This window comes from Puntigrus tetrazona, chromosome 22 (assembly GCF_018831695.1).
Source record: "Puntigrus tetrazona isolate hp1 chromosome 22, ASM1883169v1, whole genome shotgun sequence".
Lineage (NCBI taxonomy): Eukaryota > Metazoa > Chordata > Actinopteri > Cypriniformes > Cyprinidae > Puntigrus > Puntigrus tetrazona.
This window is the reverse complement of record NC_056720.1, coordinates 14,798,776-14,823,381: the sequence shown is the minus strand read 5'-3', so window position 1 is coordinate 14,823,381 and position 24,606 is coordinate 14,798,776. Positions and strand designations below refer to the sequence as shown.

At 39.2% G+C, this 24,606-nt stretch overlaps 1 protein-coding gene and 1 long non-coding RNA gene across 5 annotated transcripts in view; both read right to left on the bottom strand.

Moving 5' to 3' along the window:
- Positions 1-24,606, bottom strand: part of arhgef3 (Rho guanine nucleotide exchange factor (GEF) 3) — a 55,392-nt gene that overhangs the window by 24,806 nt on the left and 5,980 nt on the right. The window contains exons 2-3 of one of the 4 annotated variants that reach the window (XM_043223445.1): positions 20,641-20,707; positions 7,510-7,572 (exon numbers count right to left, since the gene is read on the bottom strand). In XM_043223445.1, coding sequence (XP_043079380.1) covers positions 7,510-7,572; positions 20,641-20,707 — 130 coding nt within the window. Of the gene's footprint in view, positions 1-7,509; positions 7,573-9,517; positions 9,669-20,640; positions 20,708-24,606 lie in introns of those variants that run through there. The other 3 variants (XM_043223446.1, XM_043223447.1, XM_043223448.1) reach the window with 3 other exon arrangements.
- LOC122327819 lies at positions 14,231-15,539 on the bottom strand. The gene is made up of 3 exons (XR_006247723.1): positions 15,176-15,539; positions 14,963-15,089; positions 14,231-14,845 (listed from the first exon to the last, which is right to left on the bottom strand). It is a non-coding gene; the product is annotated as an uncharacterized LOC122327819 (long non-coding RNA).

Below are 24,606 nucleotides of genomic sequence, written 5' to 3'. Positions count from 1 at the left end.
GCTGATGAGACAAGAGGTAAAATATGTCTGTGAAAATGGTCTTGCAGTACAAAGTTGCAGTCCATGGAGCTCGCCTTGCTTACTTGTTCCCAAATCGGACGGAACCTTCCGTTTCTGCACTGATTATCGTAAAGTTAATGGGGTAACAGTGCCTGATAGCTATCCGTTACCACGGATGGAAGATTGTATAGACAATTTAGGAACTGCTCGATTCGTAACTAAGTTGGATTTGTTAAAAGGGTATTGGCAAGTGCCTTTAACACCTCGTGCCTCTGACATATCTGCATTTGTCACCCCTGATCATTTCATGCAGTATCAAGTCATGGCATTTGGGCTTCGCAATGCACCTGCAACATTTCAACGTTTGGTTGCTACTGTGCTGGCGGGTGTGCCTGGGTGTAATGCATATTTGGATGATTTGGTGATTTATTCAACTAACTGGCCAGAACATATGTCTCAGTTATATTCTGTGTTTGAACGCCTGTCAAAGGCCAATTTAACGTTAAATCTATCAAAATGTGAATTTGCCCAGGCTACCATAACATATCTTGGGAAACCGGTTGGGCAAGGACAAGTTCGACCAGTTGCTGCTAAAGTATCAGCCATTTCAAACTTTCCTGTTCCTACTACACGACGTCAACTGAGGCGGTTCCTAGGGATGGCTGGATACTATCGTGGATTTTGTAAAAACTTTTCGAGTGTTGCAAGTCCTCTCACCAGTTTGTTAAGCCCCTCACAACAGTTTAAGTGGTCGTTGGAGTGTCAACATGCATTTGATAGTGTGAAGGCACTCCTGTGCAGCGCTCCAGTACTCGCAACCCCAAATTTTGAGCGTCCATTTAAGTTGGAGGTTGATGCTAGCGTTAGAGTGGCTTTTTGGTTTATTTTCAGCCGCACCAATAGCCAGTCTTTCTATCTGTTCTGCTTTTCACTTGAAATGTTTTCTTTATGTAAATATTTCTTTAATTAGTACTATTTCTTTTGCACTTTCATATTCATTGTAAATAAATCACCTCATTCAGCATCTCGTTTGTCTCGTGTCATCGCTTTGGTTGTAACCAGTGTTGGATATTCAGCCTACCAATGTCCCTTAAATTTAAGTGTGCGACCCACACACCCCTAGTCCATCGTGGGATCGTAACAGTCAACATAAAAGATTTAAAAGCTACTAAATGAGCAGTATGTAGGATGTATGTATGTAGCACATGGAAGTTGCAGTTAACTTTTGTCACACCCTCAGCACGTTTCGCCAGTCCCAGTCACCAGGATCAGTCACCGCCCACTCAATCCCCAATACACCACACCCGTGAACTATCAGCTCAGTACTAATTACCAACACCTGCACCCAGCAATCAACCACACCCTACAAATACTCACCTCTGCCACTCAATCCTCGGCTGGAATCAAAGATACATGAACACTATTGCTCTGATCTTCTTCTTTGTTCGCTCCTTGACTCCCTGTGCTCCAAAGAAGTCTCTCTTTGTGTACCTGAGGATTTACCAACACCAGTGTTAAGAAAACACTGATTGAACTAGAACATTCTTTGAATGTGAACTTACCTGATCACCTGTGCTTTAAGATACGAGTGTTGAACACGTTTACTCACCTACTGCACCTGAGTTGTTTATGTGAACCTCAATAAACATCACAAAGTTTAATACTTCCTCTGTCTTCTATGTGTGGATGTGACAGGATTCCAGCCTCTAAAATCGAGTACAAATATGATACATTCACGGAACTTGTGAATGCTCTTTGACAGTCAATGCCTCAGTCAATATTAAATCCGTCAACTGAAGCAATCACTGCTTCATTGCACAGTTCACTCTTCTCACGCCCTACTGCTTACTCTGGTGATCCCAACAGCTGTAATGGTTTCCTCCTTTAATGCTCGCTCTTCATAGAAGCTAGTTTTATCCTTACTCTCCACTTTTATAGACCACTTCAAAGAGGTGTTCGGAGTCGCTCTCACCACCCTCTCAGTGAACGACGAGCTGATCAATTTACGACAAGGCTCCTCAGATACCCACGAGTATACGCTATGCTTTCAAACCCTAGCCACTACCAGCGAATGGAATCAAGTCGCCCTATTAGCAGCCTTTCGTAAAGGTCTCAAGGCCCAGATCTGAAGAAAGATGGTCATTTATGATGATAACATCAGTTTAGAAACCTTCGTAAAGAAAACCATTAGCGTATCTCAACATCTTTCTGCCTGCACCCAGACGAACACCTTACCCAGTTTTCCTCCAGAGAGTTAGCACCTCCTCTTGAGAACGATGAACTCATGCTCCCATGCTCACAGACTCCTGTCCACTGGACACCACTGAGAGACAGCGCCGCATAGGCCACCAACCGTGCCTCTATTGTGGAGAAGCTACTCACCTCACCTCAACAGTCCATCTATATTTCAGAGTTTCACGAATGAAATCTTTTGCAATTTCCTTCATCAATTTACCATCATCTACATTGACGATATTCTCATCTATTCCTGTAACCTGGATGAACATCAGTCCCACGTCAGTCCTCCAACGTCTTCGAAAGCATAACCTGTATCTCAAAGCTGAAAAATGTGAGTTCCATCAAACTACCATCTCCTTCCTTGGATACGTGATCTCAGCAGAGGGGGTATTCATGGAACCCACTAAGGTGGACATGCTGAGAATACGAAAGCTGATGCTTTATCTCATATGTACTCACCTGAACTTTCCACTGACCTTCCAGAACCCATCCTACCTCCTTCAGTTTTCATCGCTCCTATTCTGTGGGAGCTGGATGAAGAGATTCGTGCTGCCACCCTCGAGGAACCTGCTCCACAGCAGGCAACAGGTGAACCCTCTCACTCCTCCAACAAAAGTACTGGTGGCCTGATATGGCCAACAACGTTACACGTTATATCCAAGAATGCTCGGTCTGTGCCATCACCACCGCACCTCGTTGATTACCTGAAGGGAAATTACAACCTCTACCCATTCCTCAACGTCCTTAGACACACCTTGGCATAGATTTTGCCACTGATTTGCCTCCGTCCCATGGCTACACTACGATCCTTGTTGCAGTTGATCGTTTTTCTAAAGCTTGCAAACTAATCCCTTTGAAAGGTCTCCTTCACAGCTCTAGAAACTGCTGAGACCCTATTCTCCCACGTTTTCCGGAAATTTAGACTGCCCAAAGTGTCAGACCTAGGACCGCACAAGGGGGGTACTGTCACACCCTCAGCACGTTCCTCCCAGTCCCAGTCACCAGGATCAGTCACCGCCCACTCAATCCCTGACACGCCACACCCATGAACCATCACCTGAGTACTAATCAACCACACTCTACAAATACTCACCTCTCGCCACTCAATAATTGGCTGAAATCAAAGTTACATGGACACTATTGCTCTGATCTTCTTTGTTCGCTCCTTGTTTCCCTGTGCCCCAAGGAAGTCTCTCTTTGTGTACTTGAGGATTTACCAACGCCAGTGTTAAGGAAAGTACGTCTGATTGAACTAGAACATTCTTTGAATGTGAACTTACCTTATCACCTGTGCTTGATACGAGATAAGACTGTTGAACACGTTTACTCAGTTGTTTATGTGAACCTCAAACATCACAAAGTTTAATACTTCCTCTCTCTTCTATGTCTCAACTTTATTGTGTGGGGTTATTATTAGGGAAATACTATTAACAGAACTATAAATAGTGTACAAGAAAAGGTTTTTGATATCTAAGTAAGAAATACCATCCAACCCAAGCAACATTAAGCTTTTTCACCTGCAAAAACAGTACTTGTCTGGTTAAAATCAAAATCTAAACACGTTTTTTTCTTGCCAAAATATGTTTTTTTGTATCTTTAAGCAAAAATAATAGCAAAAAGCCACCATTGTGCAATTTAGCAAATCTGATTAGCAAAACTGTGGCTAAATGAATGCACAAACAAGGTCAGGGAGAAGACAAGAAAACTAAAACACTTTCTTTAAAAAATAAATGGTTAGACTACATGCGTAATGTTTACATTACTTTTCTTGCAGCACTATTACCCAGCACCCACAGTGAACCATATCAATACATGCAGTGAAACTACCCCAGTGGCTCTTGATAGAGATCAATATCTCGTTTTCCACACCAAAGGAACCGCAAGTGGCTGCACAATAAACAATAGCAGTAGCAGTGAACCAGTGACCGCAGGCTCTTTCAGTATCGGCCAGGCTATTGTGTACAACTGGCAGATTCTGGCTCAGCATTGCACATGTCAGTCAGGCACGTGGCTCCAGTCTTCTGCAGTCACTGAGAGTCCAGACAAACCTGAGTGAGATCTGAATGAAAATAAGAAAATCTGACCCATCAATCTCTTTGTCGGTATAAATTGTAACAGAATAACAATTACTATATCATGCACAATTTAGAAACCCCTGTTTTTAAGGTGAGGCAACGCAAAGGCATTATGAAGCTGAAAGTATTTTTTTTTTTTATCACAAAGATGAGCAGTAATATTTGAAATACTTAAATATTTCTTTACCTTTTTGGAGTAAAAATCAAGTGGTGGTTGAAGGGGAATGTACCGCCCACCTTGGTAATGGTTAGTTTACAGTTTAAAGATTCACATTACAATAATAACTTTAATGTGTAGCATATAAAATCTAGAACATAGATTTTTTTTTTACTTACATTTTTAATTTAATTGTTATTTATTAACTTATTATTATTATTATTTATTTATTTATTATTTATTAATTATTTATTCAAACCCTTTTGTCTTGACTTCCTTTGTGAGGGTTCAAGCATTAACAGACTCCATAATACACATTACAAACTGTTGAATCACATGTACGGTTAAGGGAGGTGCACCCAAACATGAAAACAATGGCTAGTCATGTCAAAATTCCCCACACATAACAAGACATCCGAAACAAACCCACCGTCCCAGAATAACCCACTCAGAGCGGTCAAGAAAATCTAGCGCACTGAAAACCAACTCCTTTTATTCAGAGCTCATGCTTTGGTGCTTAAAAGGTAGTCCGAGATAGAGAGGGGAAAAAAACATGCTTTAAAGCAGATTCCAGGAGTGTTTGGACTCGTTTACAACACACTTAAAACAACTGTAAGCTGAAGGTATGGAATTTGTCATTACTAGAGCTGTTTGCCTGACATCCCCTCTCAGATGCACTGCATTCTGGGATGTCTCTGTGATGCCTGCAGATATAAACTCATCAGACTCTTCAACTATGAAGCACAGGAAAGCTGCAATTATGTCCAATTAAGCTGAAATAACTAACATTACATTCATATAGTGCTTTGACCTCTGCAGAAACCTCAAAGCCTCCAGTACTGAAATAGATGCTGCAAAGCAAAAAACTGAATGTCACTGGATATATGCATGTTAACATTTGCTTCTGTTATGAAGCAAAATGAGGATATTTTGGCAGATGGAGCTCAGATGGAAACATAATCTTTAAAAAGTTAAGACGTACTCTTCATGAGCATAATGTAAATTATGTTACATTTATTCTTGCAACACCTTATATTAGAATTATTAGAATTCTGTTAGTGGTGCATTTTACATTTATTTGAAAAGAACAGGATGAAGATGATTCTGGCATAGTTGCATTACATCTTTTGTTGCCTGTATCACTCCAGCTCAGAAATTAAATGTCAAGTTGCTGGCAATAAATGTTTAATGCTTTAGCATGTTTAAAAATGACATACCACCTTGATCCTGCATTATGCTAACTGATAGTGTTGTTATCAAAATGCATTTGCTGAAGCAACCATGTAATTTTAGCTTGCTTATATCTATCTATCTTTGAGCTCCTTAATTCTGACTCTTATTTCATATGGGCATTGTACCTGAGTTCTCCTCAAGTGCATAGCTGTACCAGATGATCAGATGACAACACTTATAGATAACCCCTTTATATAGCAGATCTGTACAGAAGAGTTGGGGTAGATGGAGGGTTTCTGAAGTGTGCTGCTACTGCAACAGCAAGCACTAGACAAATATTTGAATGCTGAGCAGATTTGAGTGAGTCATTATGTAAGACTGAGTTAGACCTATCGGACTACACCATGGAAAGTTTCATGGAAACTGCAGTGAATTGTATGGATAGGTATATATTTGGAATTTTGCAAAAAAATGTTAGAGATAGAGGCATGCTTTTCCTCTGAGCCTATGCTGTTATATTGACATTTCAGCTTTCTAATTTCTATATTAAATGATTATCTCATAGGTAAATAAAAAAAATTGCTGCAAGACATGTCAAAAAGTACTGGCCTACTGTATATTTGCTGAAAAATAGATGTCGGCATTTAAAGATAAATGTGCCTGGAGAATCTGGGAGTTAGGTTAAGCAAAAATGTGGAAAATGTTACCTATCTCTCTATATAACTGTTCCATGCATTAGAGAACTAAACCTTTTTCAGTGTCATCTCTTAACTTGAAGGTTCTTTATTGGCTTCATCGGTTTTATGAAGAACATGGAACCTGGAACATGGAACCTTTCCATTTAACAAAAGTCTCTTTATTGTTTAGACTATTGACATGCTCTTCACACTGAACTGTTCTCACTGAAGTAAAGCTCTTGTGTGTTCAAACACATCACAACACACTACTCAAATAGCAGTTTTCAGAGAGATGTGCTCTGTCATTTTGAGCCTCTCAGAGCTCTGCAGTCACATCTTGCTGTGACCACAAAACATGCAAATTATGCAATCATAAAGATCTATTAATACCTTTCAATTACATCATTTATTCCTGTGCATTAGCAAGCTAGACTGCGACCTACAGAAGGATGACCTTTAAGAAAATGTAAGTAATTTTCCTCTTCACACATTCACACACCCATTCAGCGACATAAAGATCTTTCATAATCCATGATTTTCATTTCAGTTGCACAGGCTACATTTGGGTCATTATCTCTAACAGTTCAAAACAGACAATGCCAGAAATATACTGAAAAGAAATCTCAATGCTTAGATAATACTTCTGTGGAAGCTGCAACATTTTAATTTAATATTAAAGTAACAGAAGAGGTATTTTGATCCCCTATTCATGCATTAATTTTATTATTATCAGTAATTCCAGGTATCAAGAGGCAAGAGAGCTGCAGTGACGTATTTTCTGAGCCTAAATATAGTCAGCAGAAAGTAAAAAGCAAAACATAGGACTAAATAAACAAATTACACCATGGTTAAATGACCTCAACATCACCATCACCATCATACAGTCTTTCTTTAAAAACCTTTTCATATTGACAATCATATGACCGATGTCTTAGAGTATCATAGACAAAAAAAATTATATCTTCAGCTTGTGTTAACCACAGACCTTCTTTCAGGTATTTAGCCAAAACAAAAAAATTACATTTACTTCAAGATGATAAAACATATAGATCCAAAATACTGCACAAAAACTGTACATAATAATCATAATCAGCATTGCATGGATAATGCAGAGTAATTTATATTTTTTTCACCACAATGCAGTGCATTATGGGTACTGTAGGTCTAAAAACAGATTTATGTAACTTACATTGATGTCCAAGCTGCACAGACTGAGCGAATCCACATCTCTCTTCCTCTGCTTCCTCTTCTTCTATAAAGACACAGATCAGTTGAGTGCTACATTATCCAGACGGAAGTTATCCTAATGAACTGTTACATATAGATGAATGTCACACAACAACCCAAAATAGGTTCACCATATTGAAATGTCAGAATTGACAGAATGAAAAAATAATAAATGGAAATAAAAAAAAGTGAGTAGTGAGTAGTGTTCATTTGAAAAACCTCATCACAAAAAAATCAGCACAACAGCTAACTAATACAATAAAAACATGATCAAATCATAATAAAAATGCAAACAAACCCTAAACCCTGTGTGTGTGATGTATACTTATATACATATATGCATATACATATATATATACAACAACTATACATATATGTCTGTGTGTGTGTGAAATATATTTCACACACACACATATGTATAGTTGTTGTTGTTAATGGATAATTAGATCTTTGAATAGTCAACCGCATGGCCAGCTGTGTTATTGTTTCTCCTCAACTGTTTATTCTCCATGACAACCAGCAGCATGTGAATATGTACATCCTGATGCAGGTTTGTGAACAATAGAGCAGATAAAGGGCTGGAACCTCTACTACTGCTCCTGATCCATGAACACCCGCTGCACTGTTTAAGATCATAACATACTGCTGAAAACACTCTCAGAAATTAAGGCAAAAAAGCTGTGGCTGTGACTGTGGCAGTACACTTATGTACCTATTAGGTTCAAATATGTACACTTAAAGTAATAATACCTTTAAAGTACCTAAATGTAGCCTTTAGGTACAAACATGTACCTTTTGAAAAGGTACCGCCCCATTGATAGCATCAAAATGAACAAATGCTGACACAAAACAGGATAAAAATAAAAAGCAATAAGGAATGAAATATAATATGTAAATCAATAGCTACCATCAACTGTTTGGTTACTAACGTTCTTGCAAAGATCTTCTTTTGTTTTCAACAGAAGAAAGAAGACAGGTTTAGAACAATATGTGGGTGAGTAAACATTAGAAAAATCTTCAATTATGAGGCAAATTCCATTTCTGTTGTAAAGCAGCACTAAAAAGACAATAGTGGTATTTTCAGCTCAATATAGTTCATTGTTGATTCAGTGCAGTTAAACTATGTATCAATGATGCAAAATTCTTTGCATCATTGAACTTTGCATCATTGACACTTTGATTAACTACATAAATCAACATCCCTCTAAGACACATCAAGTCATAAAGATTGCAGCACATCTGGGTGATTCACCAAACCCTGCTTTAAAAACAAAATGAGTTTTGTTGCTTTCATCCATTAAATATGACAAAGACATCATGGAACTAGGGAAAACATTATTGACCTGATAAACAATCCAAACCCATTACCTAACGCATCACAAACATGTCCATCACATTCTGGACTGGTCATAGTAAATACAAAGAATAAGATACAACGCATTTAGAAATGTAACATTTAGGCAAATCGAATGTATAGTAAGAGCTGCAATCGTAACTACAATCACAACTTCCACATGTAGACCAACTTTAAACCAACCAAACAAAACCACCTTTATCCCTCATTTAAAACAATCAATAATAATTTAAAAAATATTTTAAGATAAAAACAAAGACGTAAACATAGGCTTATGTAACTCTAGAAGACCTTTCATCTGCTCTGCGGGAGCTAAAAATCACAAATGAAATCTCTTTAATGTCACAGATATTTCTCCTAGACTGCAATAAGATGTAATGGGGAGCAAATTCTTTCTTTCATTTTCATTTTAGTTTCAGTAATTTTTTTTACATTTATTTCTAGTATAAAAACAACCTCATTATTTAAACAACCCCAGTCTTTTTTATAGTTTAACAAGTGGACGATATCCCAGATGTCAATATGAAATTCAAAATCTCCCAAAAACAAATGACCGACAGTATGCTATTACTTCTGACTTCTGAAAGAGCAGCGGAGTAATTACATGCTCGCTCACCTTCTGATAGACAAAAAGGCAGCACCCCATCATTGGGCTTCACAGCAGTATTCCTCAGACCCAAACACCCCAAGATCACTTCTATAGTTTTCAGCCGTGGACCGCTGTCACCTGCCTAATCCTTGGCCATGTGTGTTTCTGTGTGTGTGTGTGTATACAGAAGAGCAGCAAACAGGATGCTCAGGGGGAAGTGTGTCGGCGCTATATCGGGCCCAAGCAGGGCGCTTGTTCTCAGACCACACTCTCTGCTGGTGTTTGTCTGAGGCCGGTGGCGTCAAAAGCCCCTTCAGTGAGAGGAACAGCATCCTGTTACAAGGAAGAATAGCACACAATCGCTCTTTCACCCTCCTCATCCACTTCATCCAGAGCTATTCAAACCCCTATAAAAGATTGTCATGAAGATCTCATCATTAAAGGAGAATTCATGTTATTTTTTCATAGTTATTCTCTTGAAGAGCACAAACTAGACTTTTGCGTTCATTCTTCTCTTTAAAACCATTATTGTCTGAATAATAAAGTTTGGTAGCAATGTTAATCCTAATTGTTGATTCTTATTACAGATTCTTTTTTCAGATCACATCCTACAGCTATTACAACTGCATTGCTTTGAACTTGCCTGCAGTCTGGAACTTATAATCAACTTTTAACCAATAGAGAACATATGGCGGATCATAAAACGATGATGATGAATACGTCAAAGATGACTATGAACTGTTCCAGAGTTGGAAACTTATTTTATTCAAGAATGGGACCAAACCAACACCAAAACTCCAGAAACTCATAACCTTGATGCCTTCAATCATGTTCAATCAATCATTTTTATTTATATAGCGCTTTTAACAACACAGGTTGCATCAAAGCACTGTACAGTATACGGTAGAAGAATACAATGACTTCAAGGTTATGATGCCTTGATGCCTTTAAACTGTTTTAAAAAGAACACCATGCTACACCATGGTAAACATGCCCCTGTCCCAATTATGTTGAGACCTGTAGCAGGCATCTGTTATGTTTAAATATTTGTTATTGTGGAGGTATTCAAATACTTTTATTTTGAAATGTATTTTTGTGAAACGGAGACGGAAGTGAAGGGCGTGGGGGAAGCGCGAAGAAGAAATCCGGAGCAAGAGGTGCGCGAGTGCGATCGACAGACAGAAGAAACCGAAACTAAAAGTAATAAAGCCGAACTCTCGCAGTTTTCGTTTATAAGTGGACAGCAGTTCGCGAGATTCGAGGTGAGCTGACGAGGAGCTGGACCGAGCTTGTGCTGCTGCTGTGGACGTTGTTGAAGCTGAACTGTGAGTGTGATGCAATAGGGCGTCGACCATTACACTGCGGAGAAAGTGTACGTGAGTGTTTTTGACTTCGTCTGGAAAGAGCTTTATTTTCGTTTATCTTCAGTTTGCTTCCCGGAAGTATACAACGGACAGTATTTTTGTGGTTTTGAATTCGAAGCTGTTTTTTGAACGAGTAACTTTTTTTTTCTGGAAAGTTCTCCATTTGCCGTTTTTGACACGTTACTGCCGCTGCGTGGATGCGAATGGCATTGTAGATTTTTGTAATTTATAGTTGACTATTTTTGGACTTTCTACAGTTTGTTTCAGTGCTTTTGGAATAAGTTTTTGTCGGACATTTGAACTTGTCAACAGAACTGTATTCGTTCGTTCTTTCGTCAACAGGAGATTTTTCTGCTTACTGGAAGCGTACATGGACAGTGGTTTTTGCTCATTTTTGCTGAACTGTTCTTTCTTGTTTTTTTGAGAAAAAAGACTTAAACAGGTTCTCAGTAATTGCAAAGATTACCCTGCCATATCCGGACACTCCAGTACCAGCCCAGTTCTGTGGTGAGGTAAAAGGTTGACGTTGAGTTGTGATTTATATATATTTTTCCTTTTTTATATATATCTATTTGAATCTGAAAGTACTGCTGTTAATTGTCACCACAAGTAAGTTTATCATTGTGCATTCTTTATTGTTTTTTGGTATCTTCAAAACACTGAAAATAAATGTAACATTTTCGTTATCTTGGAGTAGGGGCATTCCTCCTGTCTTGTGGGCTGATAGAGGGAAAGAAAGGTTAGTATTTCTATAGTTAGAGAGCCATCGTGTACATTAAACTTCAATCCTCATCAGTCTTGGTCACAAAAGACATCTAACAAGGCAGGTAAAAGCATACTTATAAATTTAAGTACAGGAATTAAATGTACTAGTAGTTAAAGACCTAGATCTTGAAGCTCTAGTCGTCCAAGATACAGTTAACATCTTTGTACCCCCTACACTGTAGTGAAATTTCCCGCTACATAAAATTGGCGTCACGAACAGGATCGTTCTTAGCCTGATCTCTGTATTATTGTGTTATTAGTATTCTGTCCCAGGTCTGTGAGCAAGAAGAAAATGGCAGAACTGGAGGAGTTGAAGAGGAGTTTGCTGAGATGCAAAGGAGGTTAGCGGAGCAAGCTGGAGCTTTGGATCATGCCAGATCGGAACAGCGAGAAGCTTTGTCATTGGCAAAAGCTGTAATAGAGCAGCAAGCCTCCACTCGTGCTACCCCAGCAACAATTTACGTTCCAAGAGAGCACAAACTCGCTGACTTCACTGGTTCCACCAAGCCTGGAGACGGAGGAGTAGAGGAGTGGATTCTTTCCATGAAATCAGCGTTCCGTGTGATGAAAGTACCAGAGGAAGATCAGGTGGAGCTGATTAAACCGCATTTAAAAGGAGAAGCTAGAGATACCGTGTGAGGTTCATGCTGACGGAGGGGGATAACAGTGTGGAGTCTATCTTCAAACTGTTACAAGAAACCTATGGAGACAAGGTTCCTATCGGCACAAGATTAAAGGACTTTTATGATCGGAAGCAAGCACCTGCTGAAACTATACGTGCTTACGCTTATGACTTACGAGAAAGACTTTACAAGGTGAAGCGCAGAGAGCCTGGTCGCGTTCCAGATGAAGAGGGTGTTCTGAAGGAGCAGTTGGTCCTGGGATTAAGGGATGATTTATTAAGGAGAGAAATGAAGCGAAGGATCAAGGAAGAGCAAAGTCTGACTTTTGCACAGTTGATGCAGGACGCAATCACCTGGTCTGAGGAGGAGGAGGCACAGCCAGAAAGTATTTTAAAACCCCCAGTGCGTGCAAAGGCTGCAGTTCACACTACTGTGGCGACTGGCGACACTTCATCTCCGCTGACATTGGAGAAATTGCACGACGCAATAGAAAAGATAGCTGCACGTCAGGAAGAATTATACAAAATGGTACATAGTCAAGGGAGAACCGATTCTCGTCAAGGTGTTATGAGACGGCAGCCACTAAAGAATAGTGAAGGAGAGTATATCTGTTACACATGTGGTGAACCAGGTCACACCAGTAGACACTGTGGTCGGAATAGACAGTTGAAGGGCCATGGTGCTGCATCTTCACCATTAGAAGGAGCGACTGAGGGGTCAAGAGGGGCTTCATCGAGTAACACTGTGAACTCCAATGGGCCATCTGTAGTTCGGAGTCATACGGCTGATTGGAGAGCAGAAGAAGTTCCACAAACTCTAAAGGACAGTGCGTTTGGTGACTGCTTGACTGTGGATGTAAAGATAGCAGGAGTACCCACACGGTGCTTATTGGACACAGGCTCTGAAGTTACCTCCATCTCAGAATCTCATTTCAAGCAACATTTTGGCAAACAGGGGAGAGCATTGACATCAGCTAACTGGGTGCGTCTAACTGCTGCAAATGGACTAGACATTCCAGTGCTCGGATGCTTGCAGGCAGATGTGGAGTGCCTGGGGAGTCTGCTTCCAGGAAAGTGTGTTTTTGTGCTCACCGAAGCAAACCCTGATGCAAAGGAAATGAAGGGATTGGATGGAATTGTAGGGATGAACGTGCTTAGTGAATTGAAAAACTTAGTGCTGTCACGAAAGGAGTTAGACAAAGAAAGTAAAACCAGGCAACTCGCGGATGCAAACGTGAGGAGAGTGATAGCAAGAGTGGATAAAGATGAGAGACTCTTGGGACCTGAAGGAAGGATAGGATTTGTTAAGGTGTCAGGGAAGCAAGTTGTGACAATCCCGCCTTTAAGTGAGAAGATTGTAGAAGGCCACTGCACCATTCCACACCAAACAAAGCATCAAGTACTTGTAGAGTGCACAGATTCTGTTACCCTTCCTAAAGGACTGTTAATAGCCAGTGTTCTTGCTAGCCCAGAAAAGGGTAAGGTTCCTGTACGAGTGTTAAACCTGTGTCAAGAATCTGTCAAGTTGATGCCGAGATCCAGAATTGCAGTCATGTTCAAACCAGAGAAAATAGTACCCAAACAAGTTGTGGAATTTGAGGAGGATATTGATGAGTTGCGTGTTAAAAAGCATGTCCAATGCAACATTAATGTTGAGAGCTTACCCAAAGAGTTGTCCATTCCGGTCCAGGTGAATCAAGAAGGACTGACAGACATGCAACGTGAGGAGTTAAATGCACTGCTGACCCGGTACAGTGATGTTTTCTCCAAGAACGACACAGATTATGGTTATACCACAACAGTTATGCATAGTATACCGACAGGAGATGTACTACCAATCAAGCAACGTCACAGACGAGTCCCACCTCACATTTTTCAAGAGTTTAAGAGACACGTGCAAGATCTAGTCAGTCAAGGCATACTGAAGGAAAGTTGCAGTCCATGGGCCTCTCCGCCATCACTGTGATAAAGAAGGACGGAGGTGTTCGTTTCTGTTGTGACTACAGGAGACTTAATCAAGTCACATTCAAAGATGCTTACCCCCTTCCTCGTGTAGAAGAATCTTTGGATGCTTTAGGCAATGCAAAGTTGTTTTCCACATTAGATCTCACGGCCGGTTATTTCCAGGTGGCAGTAAGTGAGTCAGACCGGGAGAAGACTGCTGTCACGACACCTTTTGGATTGTTTGAGTGGACACGGATGCCGTTTGGTTTATGTAACGCTCCAGCCACCTTTCAACGTTTGATGGGTGCAGCACTAGGTGATCTGGCCTTCGATGTTCTTTTGATCTACCTTGATGATATCATTGTGTTCTCAGAAGATTTCAAGTCTCATTGTGAAAGACTGGAGCTTGTGTTCTCAAGGTTACGTCAACACGGCCTGAAACTGAAGCCCAGTAAATGTTTCCTCTTTAAGCCAGAAGTCAGGTTCTTAGGACACATAATTTCAGTGAAGGGAATTCAAGTGGATATGGACAAAGTACAGTGCTTGGATGCATGGCCTAAGCCAACAAATGTTAGAGAAGTCAGACAGCTGTTGGGATTTATGAGTTACTACCGCCGTTTTGTCCCGAGGTTTGCACAGCTGGCAAAGCCCTTGCATGCTCTAGTGGGAAAAGATAACAAAGGGAAGTCATCAGAACCATTGTGCTGGAGTGAGGAATGTCAAGCTTCATTCAGTCAGTTGAAGAGTTTTCTCATGTCCCCTCCGATTTTGGCTTACCCTGATTTCCAGTGTCCGTTCATACTGACGACGGATGGGAGTCGCAATGGACTTGGAGCGATCCTCAGCCAAAAGCAGGGGGGTATAGAGCGTGTCGTCGCCTATGCGAGCCGTGGTCTGAAGGGTTCTGAAAGAAATGACAAATATTATAGTGCCTTCAAGCTGGAGTTGCTAGCTCTTAAGTGGGCAGTAACAGAGAAATTTAAGGAGTACCTGATGTTTGCAAAGTTTCAAGTAGTCACTGACCACAATCCCCTCCGATACCTGGAAACAGCCAATCTTGGAGCAGTGGAGCAGCGCTGGGTTGCTCAGTTATCAGAATTCAACTTTGAGGTTTGTTACAAACCTGGAAGACAAAACATCAATGCCGACGTTCTTTCTAGGATTCCCTGGAGTGTAGAACCTGAGAAAGATGATACAGGAAAAGACTTCATTCTGTTAACCACGGATGAGGTACGAGCATGCTTGTGGCCAGGTAAAGGAGAGGAGAGCGAAGAAATGCCAACCCATGTTGCCAAACAAGCCATCATAAAGAAGGGTGTCGATGGTTACAGCTGGTCATCTATTTGTGAGCAACAGAAAAGGATCCTTGTATAGCACCTGTATATGTTGCTGTGCTTGGGAACAAGAAGTTAGTGGCAAACAGTTTCCGAGGTATGGGAGCCCAACAAAAGAAGTTGGCTAGACAGTTTGAGCGTCTGAAACTGAAACATCAAGTCCTGTTCAGAGTAATTACCGATCCGAGAGATGGGGAAGAAATTTGGCAATTAGTAGTACCAGAGTCGTTGCAACTGAAAGTGTACGAAGGAGTGCATGAGCATGGAGGACATTCTGGAAGTAGGAGTACATTGGAGCAGATACGGTAAGCTATTATTGGCCCTCGATGACCAATGATGTGCAAACATGGGTAACCCAGTGCCGGAGATGTACTCTAGCTAAGGACGTGTTTCCTAAAATTCGTGCTCCTATGACTTGCACCAATGTAACTGCACCTCTAGAAGTTCTTGCCATGGATTACACCATGCTTGAGAGATCAGCAGGAGGTTACGAGAATGTTCTAGTACTTACAGACATGTTTACAAGATTCACTGTGGCCGTACCCACTAAAAATCAAACTGCACTCACCACTGCCAAAGCCCTTGTACGACACTGGTTCGTCTGTTATGGGTGTCCCGCCCGACTACACTCTGATCAGGGAAGGTGTTTCGAGGCAAGTGTAATTAAAGAGCTCTGTAAGTTATATGGAATCAGCAAGAGTCGAACCAGCCCTTACCACCCACAAGGCAATGCACAGTGTGAAAGATTCAATCGAACAATGCATGACATGCTACGGACATTACCTGTAGAAAAGAAGAAAGACTGGAAGACTTACTTGCCTGAACTGGTGATGGCTTACAATAGCCATGTTCATTCTTCGACAGGGTACTCGCCATTTTATCTAATGTTTGGACGAGACGCAAGGCTGCCCATGGATGTCCTAGGAGGAAAAGATTTAATTGATGATGAGGCTGAAGATTTGGATGAGTGGGTGAAGAATCATCATGAACGCTTGAGGATTGCAGCTGAAACTGCAAAGTCAACTGCCCAAGAAGCTTCTAGGAGAAGGAAGAGGGTCTATGATCGCAAGACGGCAGGAGCGCTCGTTAGACCTGGTGACAGAGTATTGTTGCGTAACCACAAGTTTAGGGGACGGAACAAAATTCAAGATAAGTGGGAGTCCAGACCATATTTGGTAGTGCAACAGAACCACCCAGATTTGCCTGTGTTTACAATACGTCCTGAGCTGGGGGGTCCCACAAAAGTAGTTCATAGGGATCAGTTGAGACACTGTACCTTTCCCTCTCCCACAAGACAGGTTACACGTAATGAAAGAGAAAAAGAGCTGTCAGAAACAGAGGTTGACCCACACGACATTGTTTACACTCTGTATCCTACACAAATTCAGAGCACAGATTTACCTGAGGTTGCCATTGAAGTGTTATGTGAGGAGGAGGGTAGTGTAAGTGACAGGAAGGGGGGGTAGAACCTGAACAAGATGCCGAATCTGAAAACCCTGACATGTCAGAAAATGACTTTTGTGAGGTTCCTGATCTGAGACGGTCTAAAAGAGAAACACAGGGTAAATTGCCTGTAAGATATAGAGATGACTATATTATGTAAATTTGAGGTTAAAGGGAAAAAGAGAAATTGTCAAAGTGTATGTTTTAATGCTTATCTGTTCTGTTTTTATTTCTTCTAGAAACTGGTCTGCTTGGAGAGTCCTGTATATGGCAGGGTTTAGCAGGGGGGAATGTGGAGGTATTCAAATACTTTTATTTTGAAATGTATTTTTGTGAAACGGAGACGGAAGTGAAGGGCGTGGGGAAGCGCGAAGAAGAAATCCGGAGCAAGAGGTGCGCGAGTGCGATCGACAGACAGAAGAAACCGAAACTAAAAGTAATAAAGCCGAACTCTCGCAGTTTTCGTTTATAAGTGGACAGCAGTTCGCGAGTTTCGAGGTGAGCTGACGAGGAGCTGGACCGAGCTTGTGCTGCTGCTGTGGACGTTGTTGAAGCTGAACTGTGAGTGTGATGCAATAGGGCGTCGACCATTACACTGCGGAGAAAGTGTACGTGAGTGTTTTTGACTTCGTCTGGAAAGAGCTTTATTTTCGTTTATCTTCAGTTTGCTTCCCGGAAGTATACAACGGACAGTATTTTTGTGGTTTTGAATTGAAGCTGTTTTTGAACGAGTAACTTTTTTTTTCTGGAAAGTTCTCCATTTGCCGTTTTTGACACGTTACTGCCGCTGCGTGGATGCGAATGGCATTGTAGATTTTTGTAATTTATAGTTGACTATTTTTGGACTTTCTACAGTTTGTTTCAGTGCTTTTGGGAATAAGTTTTTGTCGGACATTTGAACTTGTCAACAGAACTGTATTCGTTCGTTCTTTCACAACAGAAGATTTTTCTGCTTACTGGAAGCGTACATGGACAGTGGTTTTTGCTCATTTTTGCTGAACTGTTCTTTCTTGTTTTTTTGAGAAAAAAGACTTAAACAGGTTCTCAGTAATTGCAAAGATTACCCTGCCATATCCGGACACTCCAGTACCAGCCCAGTTCTGTGGTGAGGTAAAAGGTTGACGTTGAGTTGTGATTTATATATATTTTTCCTTTTTTATATATATCTATTTGAATCTGAAAGTACTGCTGTTAATTGTCACCACAAGTAAGTTTATCATTGTGCATTCTTTATTGTTTTTTGGTATCTTCAAAACACTGAAAATAAATGTAACATTTTCGTTATCTTGGAGTAGGGGCATTCCTCCTGTCTTGTGGGCTGATAGAGGGAAAGAAAGGTTAGTATTTCTATAGTTAGAGAGCCATCGTGTACATTAAACTTCAATCCTCATCAGTCTTGGTCACAAAAGACATCTAACAAGGCAGGTAAAAGCATACTTATAAATTTAAGTACAGGAATTAAATGTACTAGTAGTTAAAGACCTAGATCTTGAAGCTCTAGTCGTCCAAGATACAGTTAACATCTTTGTACCCCTACACTGTAGTGAAATTTCCTGCTACATTATGTTTTATTTTGAATAAAAAATGTGATTTAAAATTCTTTTAGTTTTCATTTTATTTGAATTAAATAAAATGGCAAAATTTCTTATAAAAGCTGTAGCTTACAACAGAAATATCTGTTATTAGACATAAAGTTTGCTAGTTTACCTATAAACCACTACAGCATAAGATTTTTGTGTACACTTACAGAACAGGAAGCCAGAAAATCCCTGCTAAACACACTTCCTGGAAGCAAGCTGTCTTCCTTTAACCATTTCCTGAAGGAGTGTGCTGTGTTTCTGATGCTGCTGCTAAGGCATGTTAGAATAATCATGTTTATGTGATAAACATAAATGAATGCTAGTACAATGTTAAATTGGTTTATTGTTAAATCTTGGTTTATTTCCAAACTGAAGAGCTAATTGGTGCTGGTTATTCTAATTGTGAATACTGGTACAGTACAAGTCACACTTATTTATATAGTGCTTTATACAACACATATTGTTTCAAAGCAGCTCCACAAAGATCACTGACAGTGATCACTTTCAACTCTTTGTATACCACAAATTTGATCAAAGTGTCTTTAGATAATTCTATACTGTTTGTGTATTTATATCTAAGCATTTTTCAAACACAGACCTTCCACAGAAAAAACCCTACTGTCTGTCATTGAAATGCTCCAGTGGTTTTGGGAGGATCCTCTTCCTGGCGAGGAAGGGTGTGTGGGTCACTGGGATGCCTCAAGGTTAAGTGTTGGGTCCTCTCCCCTTCTCTACACAATTTCACTGGACACTGTCATAAAGGTAACACTGACCCCCAGAAGAAACACCAACATCAGAAGAAACACCAACATCAGCTTAACCTTGCAAAGACAAGTTTCTTGTGAACTCATCGATGGAGGTTTGAATTGAAATGCCACATCTATTTATCTAATGTTCTCTGTGGTGTTGCTTCTTTGAAAAAGTAACAGAAATTAAAAAGGAATGCATTACTTTACTAGTTAGGCCTCTGTCTATAGGGGAGAGAAATGTCCCACCAGCTGATCAGAGCAAAACAGCTAATTCAGAATGAACAGTATCACCCTAAAATACCATGACTAGAAACTTCATGAAATATAGAGAGAAAGGGTAAATGTGGAGGTTGCCAGAAGCCAAAAAAGAAAAGGCTGATGGCACTCTTTCACAGGCTGAATTAATGTTAATATTGGTTATGACATTCTCTGTTATTAGTGATCCAGAGTACTGTGCTGGATAAACTGAAAGAGTGCATTAGTCATTATTGCCCTGCAGAGTTTAGCTCCAGCCTAAATTAAATACCTGAGGTAGTTCTTTGTAGTTCTTTGAAGTGTATCTTTGTACTGTTTTAAAAAAGACTATTTTTAAAGACACAATTAGATGACTAGTTTGTTACACGAGGCTAAATCTTTTATGCAACTGGCCCCAGGTTGGTCTTTGAAAAATTAGTCGACAAATGTTTATATTAAGATTTCTGTCTTCATCACAGTGGAATCACATTAGCTGACCTTGTGGTTTAATACAAAATGTCACATGTCACAAAGTGATATGGCTTGGCTCTTGGACTATCTCATATTTCTGAATGACTGTCTATGTGGCAGCTCAAGGGAAGGGAACCTGAATAATCATTCCTTGAACTTTCATAGCATCATGACAATAATTTCTAGTATGTTTGTACATTTATGGGCAGTCCAACACAGTCAAACACTGAAAAATATATTAAGGTAAATTTTCTACAACTGATTTCAAAACGCACAACACTCTTAAAAAATCCAGTATAAATTTCCATAGCCGTTGGTTGATTTACACTGCTTATCTAACTGTTTTTGCTGGTTACGAAAGTTAATGTCTTCATCTGGAAATGATTAAAGTTAGTTATGTTGGTTTTGTATCAGTATGGCACTTGTGTTTCATCAGCTTGATCTCTGGTAATATGTAAAGTGGCTTTAGTAATTCTGTGTTTCCCATTGTGTAGATCTGACAGATCACATACTGAATGTGATTTTGGATCAGGGTTGGGACTGGGAGACACTGTACTACTGTTAGCAAGTGCTACAAATCAGTTGAATTGAGAAATCAGAGGAAGAGAAAGAACCCCAAAAAACAACACCAGATCTGAACTTACCCCACTGAAGAGCCACCTCTCTGATGTGGAGAGAAGAGAAAACGACTCCTTCCTCTGCAGCATTGGCCTGGAGGGAGCAAACAAGATCAAGACATCAGAAACAGCATCAGATGGATAGAATGATCAGATTACGCTCAGGCCGACACACACTTGCTCAGAGAGACAATGAGGTCAGATTGTTTGATGAATTTTCACAGTATGACATCCAGCAATTTCAACAGAGCCCTGCAGAAATGGTGTATTTTTGGAAAGAGGTAGCATTTTAGTACTTATTATTCCATTGTGCTGAAGTCAACTGACTTTTTGAATGTGTTTTTAGTTAAACTTCTAGAAATAAGGTCTTGTGGTGCCCACATAAAATACTATTGTAATTTATAGTAAATAATATAGTGTTTTTATCCATACTATAGTAAAGTACTCAAACTAATTTGTTGTGTTAATTCTATAGTTGCTGTGGTAACAGCAAAATAAATAACTTTTTTACTGTAGTAAAAAAGGAGGTATACTGTAGTATTTATTGCAGTTTATCAGTTCACTGTAGTTTATACTACACCATTCATTAAACCATAGAGCATTAAATTATAGTATTTACTATATTATTTTAAAACACAAGCTAAATGACTGTTGTCAAATGATTATCACAGTAGTCCACTGCTTGTTTGAGACTAACTTATGAGTGATTACACTGTAAAAAAAATTTGATTGAATTTAACGGTAAAAGACTGTATACTTTACTACAGTGAAAAACTGCATGAAACACCATATGTAATTTTAGGGTTAATGCCATTTTTGGAAGTAAAAAACCCCCACAGAATTTACAGTGAAAAACCGTAAATTGACATTCCCAGAATTCCCTCTGTTACATTTAAAATGTAGTTTTTGTTGTTGTTGCTAAATGATTACATTTCATTTCAGTTTTATGTGTGTTGCCATCATGGTGTTTAGTGTGCATGTGAATGGCATTGTACACCTTCTGTTAGTATTTAAAAGCTGCTTGTGATAGGTTTTAGAGGTTTTAGAGATGAGCTGCTGAATGATGGAAATCACTTTTTAGTAAGATACATTAGACATGTGATGACAGGTTTTTTCACTGGGACCAAGGCTTTTCCATTCACCAGAGTTTTGTAAACAGACAGTCTATGCAGCTGAATGATCTTTTTCTGACCTATGCACCTCATGATAGATTATTGTGACAAGGTGCTGAGAAAAAACTTGAAGCATTCTTTTGTGCTGCTGTCTCATATTTTGAAACTGACAGAATGTCTCATTTTATTAAGAAAATGTTTTTTAACATTGATATATTAGCCAGGCCAATTTAATGTACAGTTATGCTGACTGGATTTAGAAAAACAAAAACAAAGGTTCAAGATTTTGTTTTCTGCAAATTCAAAAGCCAAAATTTCATTGGCTTTATAGAGGGAAACCCAGAAAATCTAACTACAAGTAAATAAATAAATAAATATCAACCACTATTTAACATGTAGGTTTGGTTTTCCTGGTCTCTTGCTGCCAAACTAATATGAAAACACTTTCTAGTTTTTATTATTAATTTAGAAAAATTGGCTCACAGTTGTACCTCTGGCCTTTACCTCCTGACTTTATCGGTATTGCCCCCACTAAGACGGGCACATTATTCTGCTCCAGACCGATCCTTGAATCCTTGAACTTCACGCAGACTCTCAAGCTAAGCTGATTTTCACACACAGACACACAGTTATTTTCACCTGAAAAGACTGGTTCACACCAATTATAGCAAGGTAAAATAAAACATTATCAAACTACACCAAATAAAGATTGTCATGCAACAAGAATAAACAAGTTGAAAACATCAAAATTCAAGAGACATTAGTCTCTTCAATTCCTATTACTAGGAAGTTACTGAAATAGACCAAAAGATACTTAAAGGCTAGACATCATGTTGAGATCCAAAGAAATCAGGAACAAATGAGAAATAAAGAATTGAGATCTATCAGTCTAGAAAAGATTATAAAGCCTTTTTTAAAGCTTTGGGACTCCAGTGAACTACAGTGAGAGCCATTATCCACAACTGGCAAAAACATTGAGCCTTGCTTGCCTCAGTTAAGGTCAATGTTCATGACTCCACCATAAGAAAGAGACTGGGCAAAAATGACATGTATGGCAGAGTTCCAAGAAGAAAACAAAGCAAAAAAGAACACATCTTGATGTATAAAATATAAAGCCCCACGTGGAGGAAGAGCAAGTTCATGGCAAACGGACTAACGTTATCTCTCTTTTCCTTTCTCAGAGAGCAGCATGTGACCAAACTCTGCACCAGAGCACCCACGGACCCACTGCACCACGGAGACTGGGATAAAGAGTACCTTGGATCACCACAGCACAAAGCCTTCACCTCTTCACCGCTCCTTTGTATTGTCACTAAATAAATAAATGATACTAAACACACACACACACACACACACATATAAAAAATATATATTTATACATTTATATATGTGTGTGTGTGTTTAGTTGAAAATGTCACATTTAATAAAAAAATTCTTTGTAACTGTAGCAATTTATTTATTTTCTAATCAGAGGTGTCATGTTCAATGTGTCCATCAACTTAAAGGAAAAAAAAAAGAAAGATTTGTGTTAATTTACTCGTTTCAAACTCGTCAGTGCCTGTTCAGAACAAAAATTAACATTTTTTATATTCCAATTTTGAATGCTTCCATATTTGTCCTTTCATTGAACTGGTTATATGCTCTAGTGTCACATATATGGACCAAAATGCTGAAGCTTTTGTAATTTGTCTGATGATTCATTTGAAAGAATCTTAGACTTAATCACACATTAGACTGCACACACACAAAGCAGACCTGGTCTGATCAGTACTGGTCTGCTCTAAATACAGTGCTTTAATTAAATCCGCCTACACTGACCACCACCTCATGGAAACTGACCAGGGTTCGTCTCAGTCAAGACACTGATGGCAGAGGCAGACATGATGAACTACTGAATACATGTACATGATTGAATTTCCTGTGGTAAGAAAAGATGCATAGCAGGTCTAATTATGAAAAAGCATCTCACTGATTAACAGTTTCAGGACTTTGTTAAAAGTAAAACTGAGACAACTGGTATCATGGACTGCAATCACCTGACAGCACAGCCCTGTTTGTATCAGATCCTTTTTTTTAAATAACGTAAACAGCAAAAATTTCTCATATTTTACATGTCGAAATAAACCAGATACATATCTGATTGTGCCTAAAATGTGAACAGTTTAAGGTTAGTTTTTATTATATTAATTAGATTTTTATTACATCAGGTTTAACCCTGACCCTAAGTGATGGATAGGAAAGCTATTTTAGAGAAAACTAAGTTAAAAACATGTATTATTTAGTGCCTTTTCTCAAGTCAATTTTTCTCACTCATGTTTTTAAAAGTGTATTGAAATGTCAGATATGTTAAATAAATTTGAATTATAGCATGCATACAAAACTGTGTACAGTATATATACTACAAAATGTTATGTGGTGAGATGTATTATAAAGTAACTATTATGATAGCATGCCTTTCTGATATATATTCACACCAGTGACTGTTCTCTAAACATTTACTGCCATCTAGTGGCAAACATTCAATCTCACCTTACAAAATGACTGAATCTTTGATTCATTTCACTATTGTAATACATGTTTAGTTTTTATCTATCTATCTATCTATCTATCTATCTATCTATCTATCTATCTATCTATCTATCTATCTATCTATCTATCTATCTATCTATCTATCTATCTATCATCAGCATCATCTCTGTTAGCCTTCTTTTTTTTGTATTTGATATATTCACAACAACCACAAACCATGCTGTCTGTCAAATAACATTAACTGTTATATATTTCATATCAGCACTGAATAATGAGTCTTTTTATTTTCCTCAGACTGAACTTATCCAGTGTCAGATCATCTGATGCACAGCAGTCACCCTCCAGCTGCTTT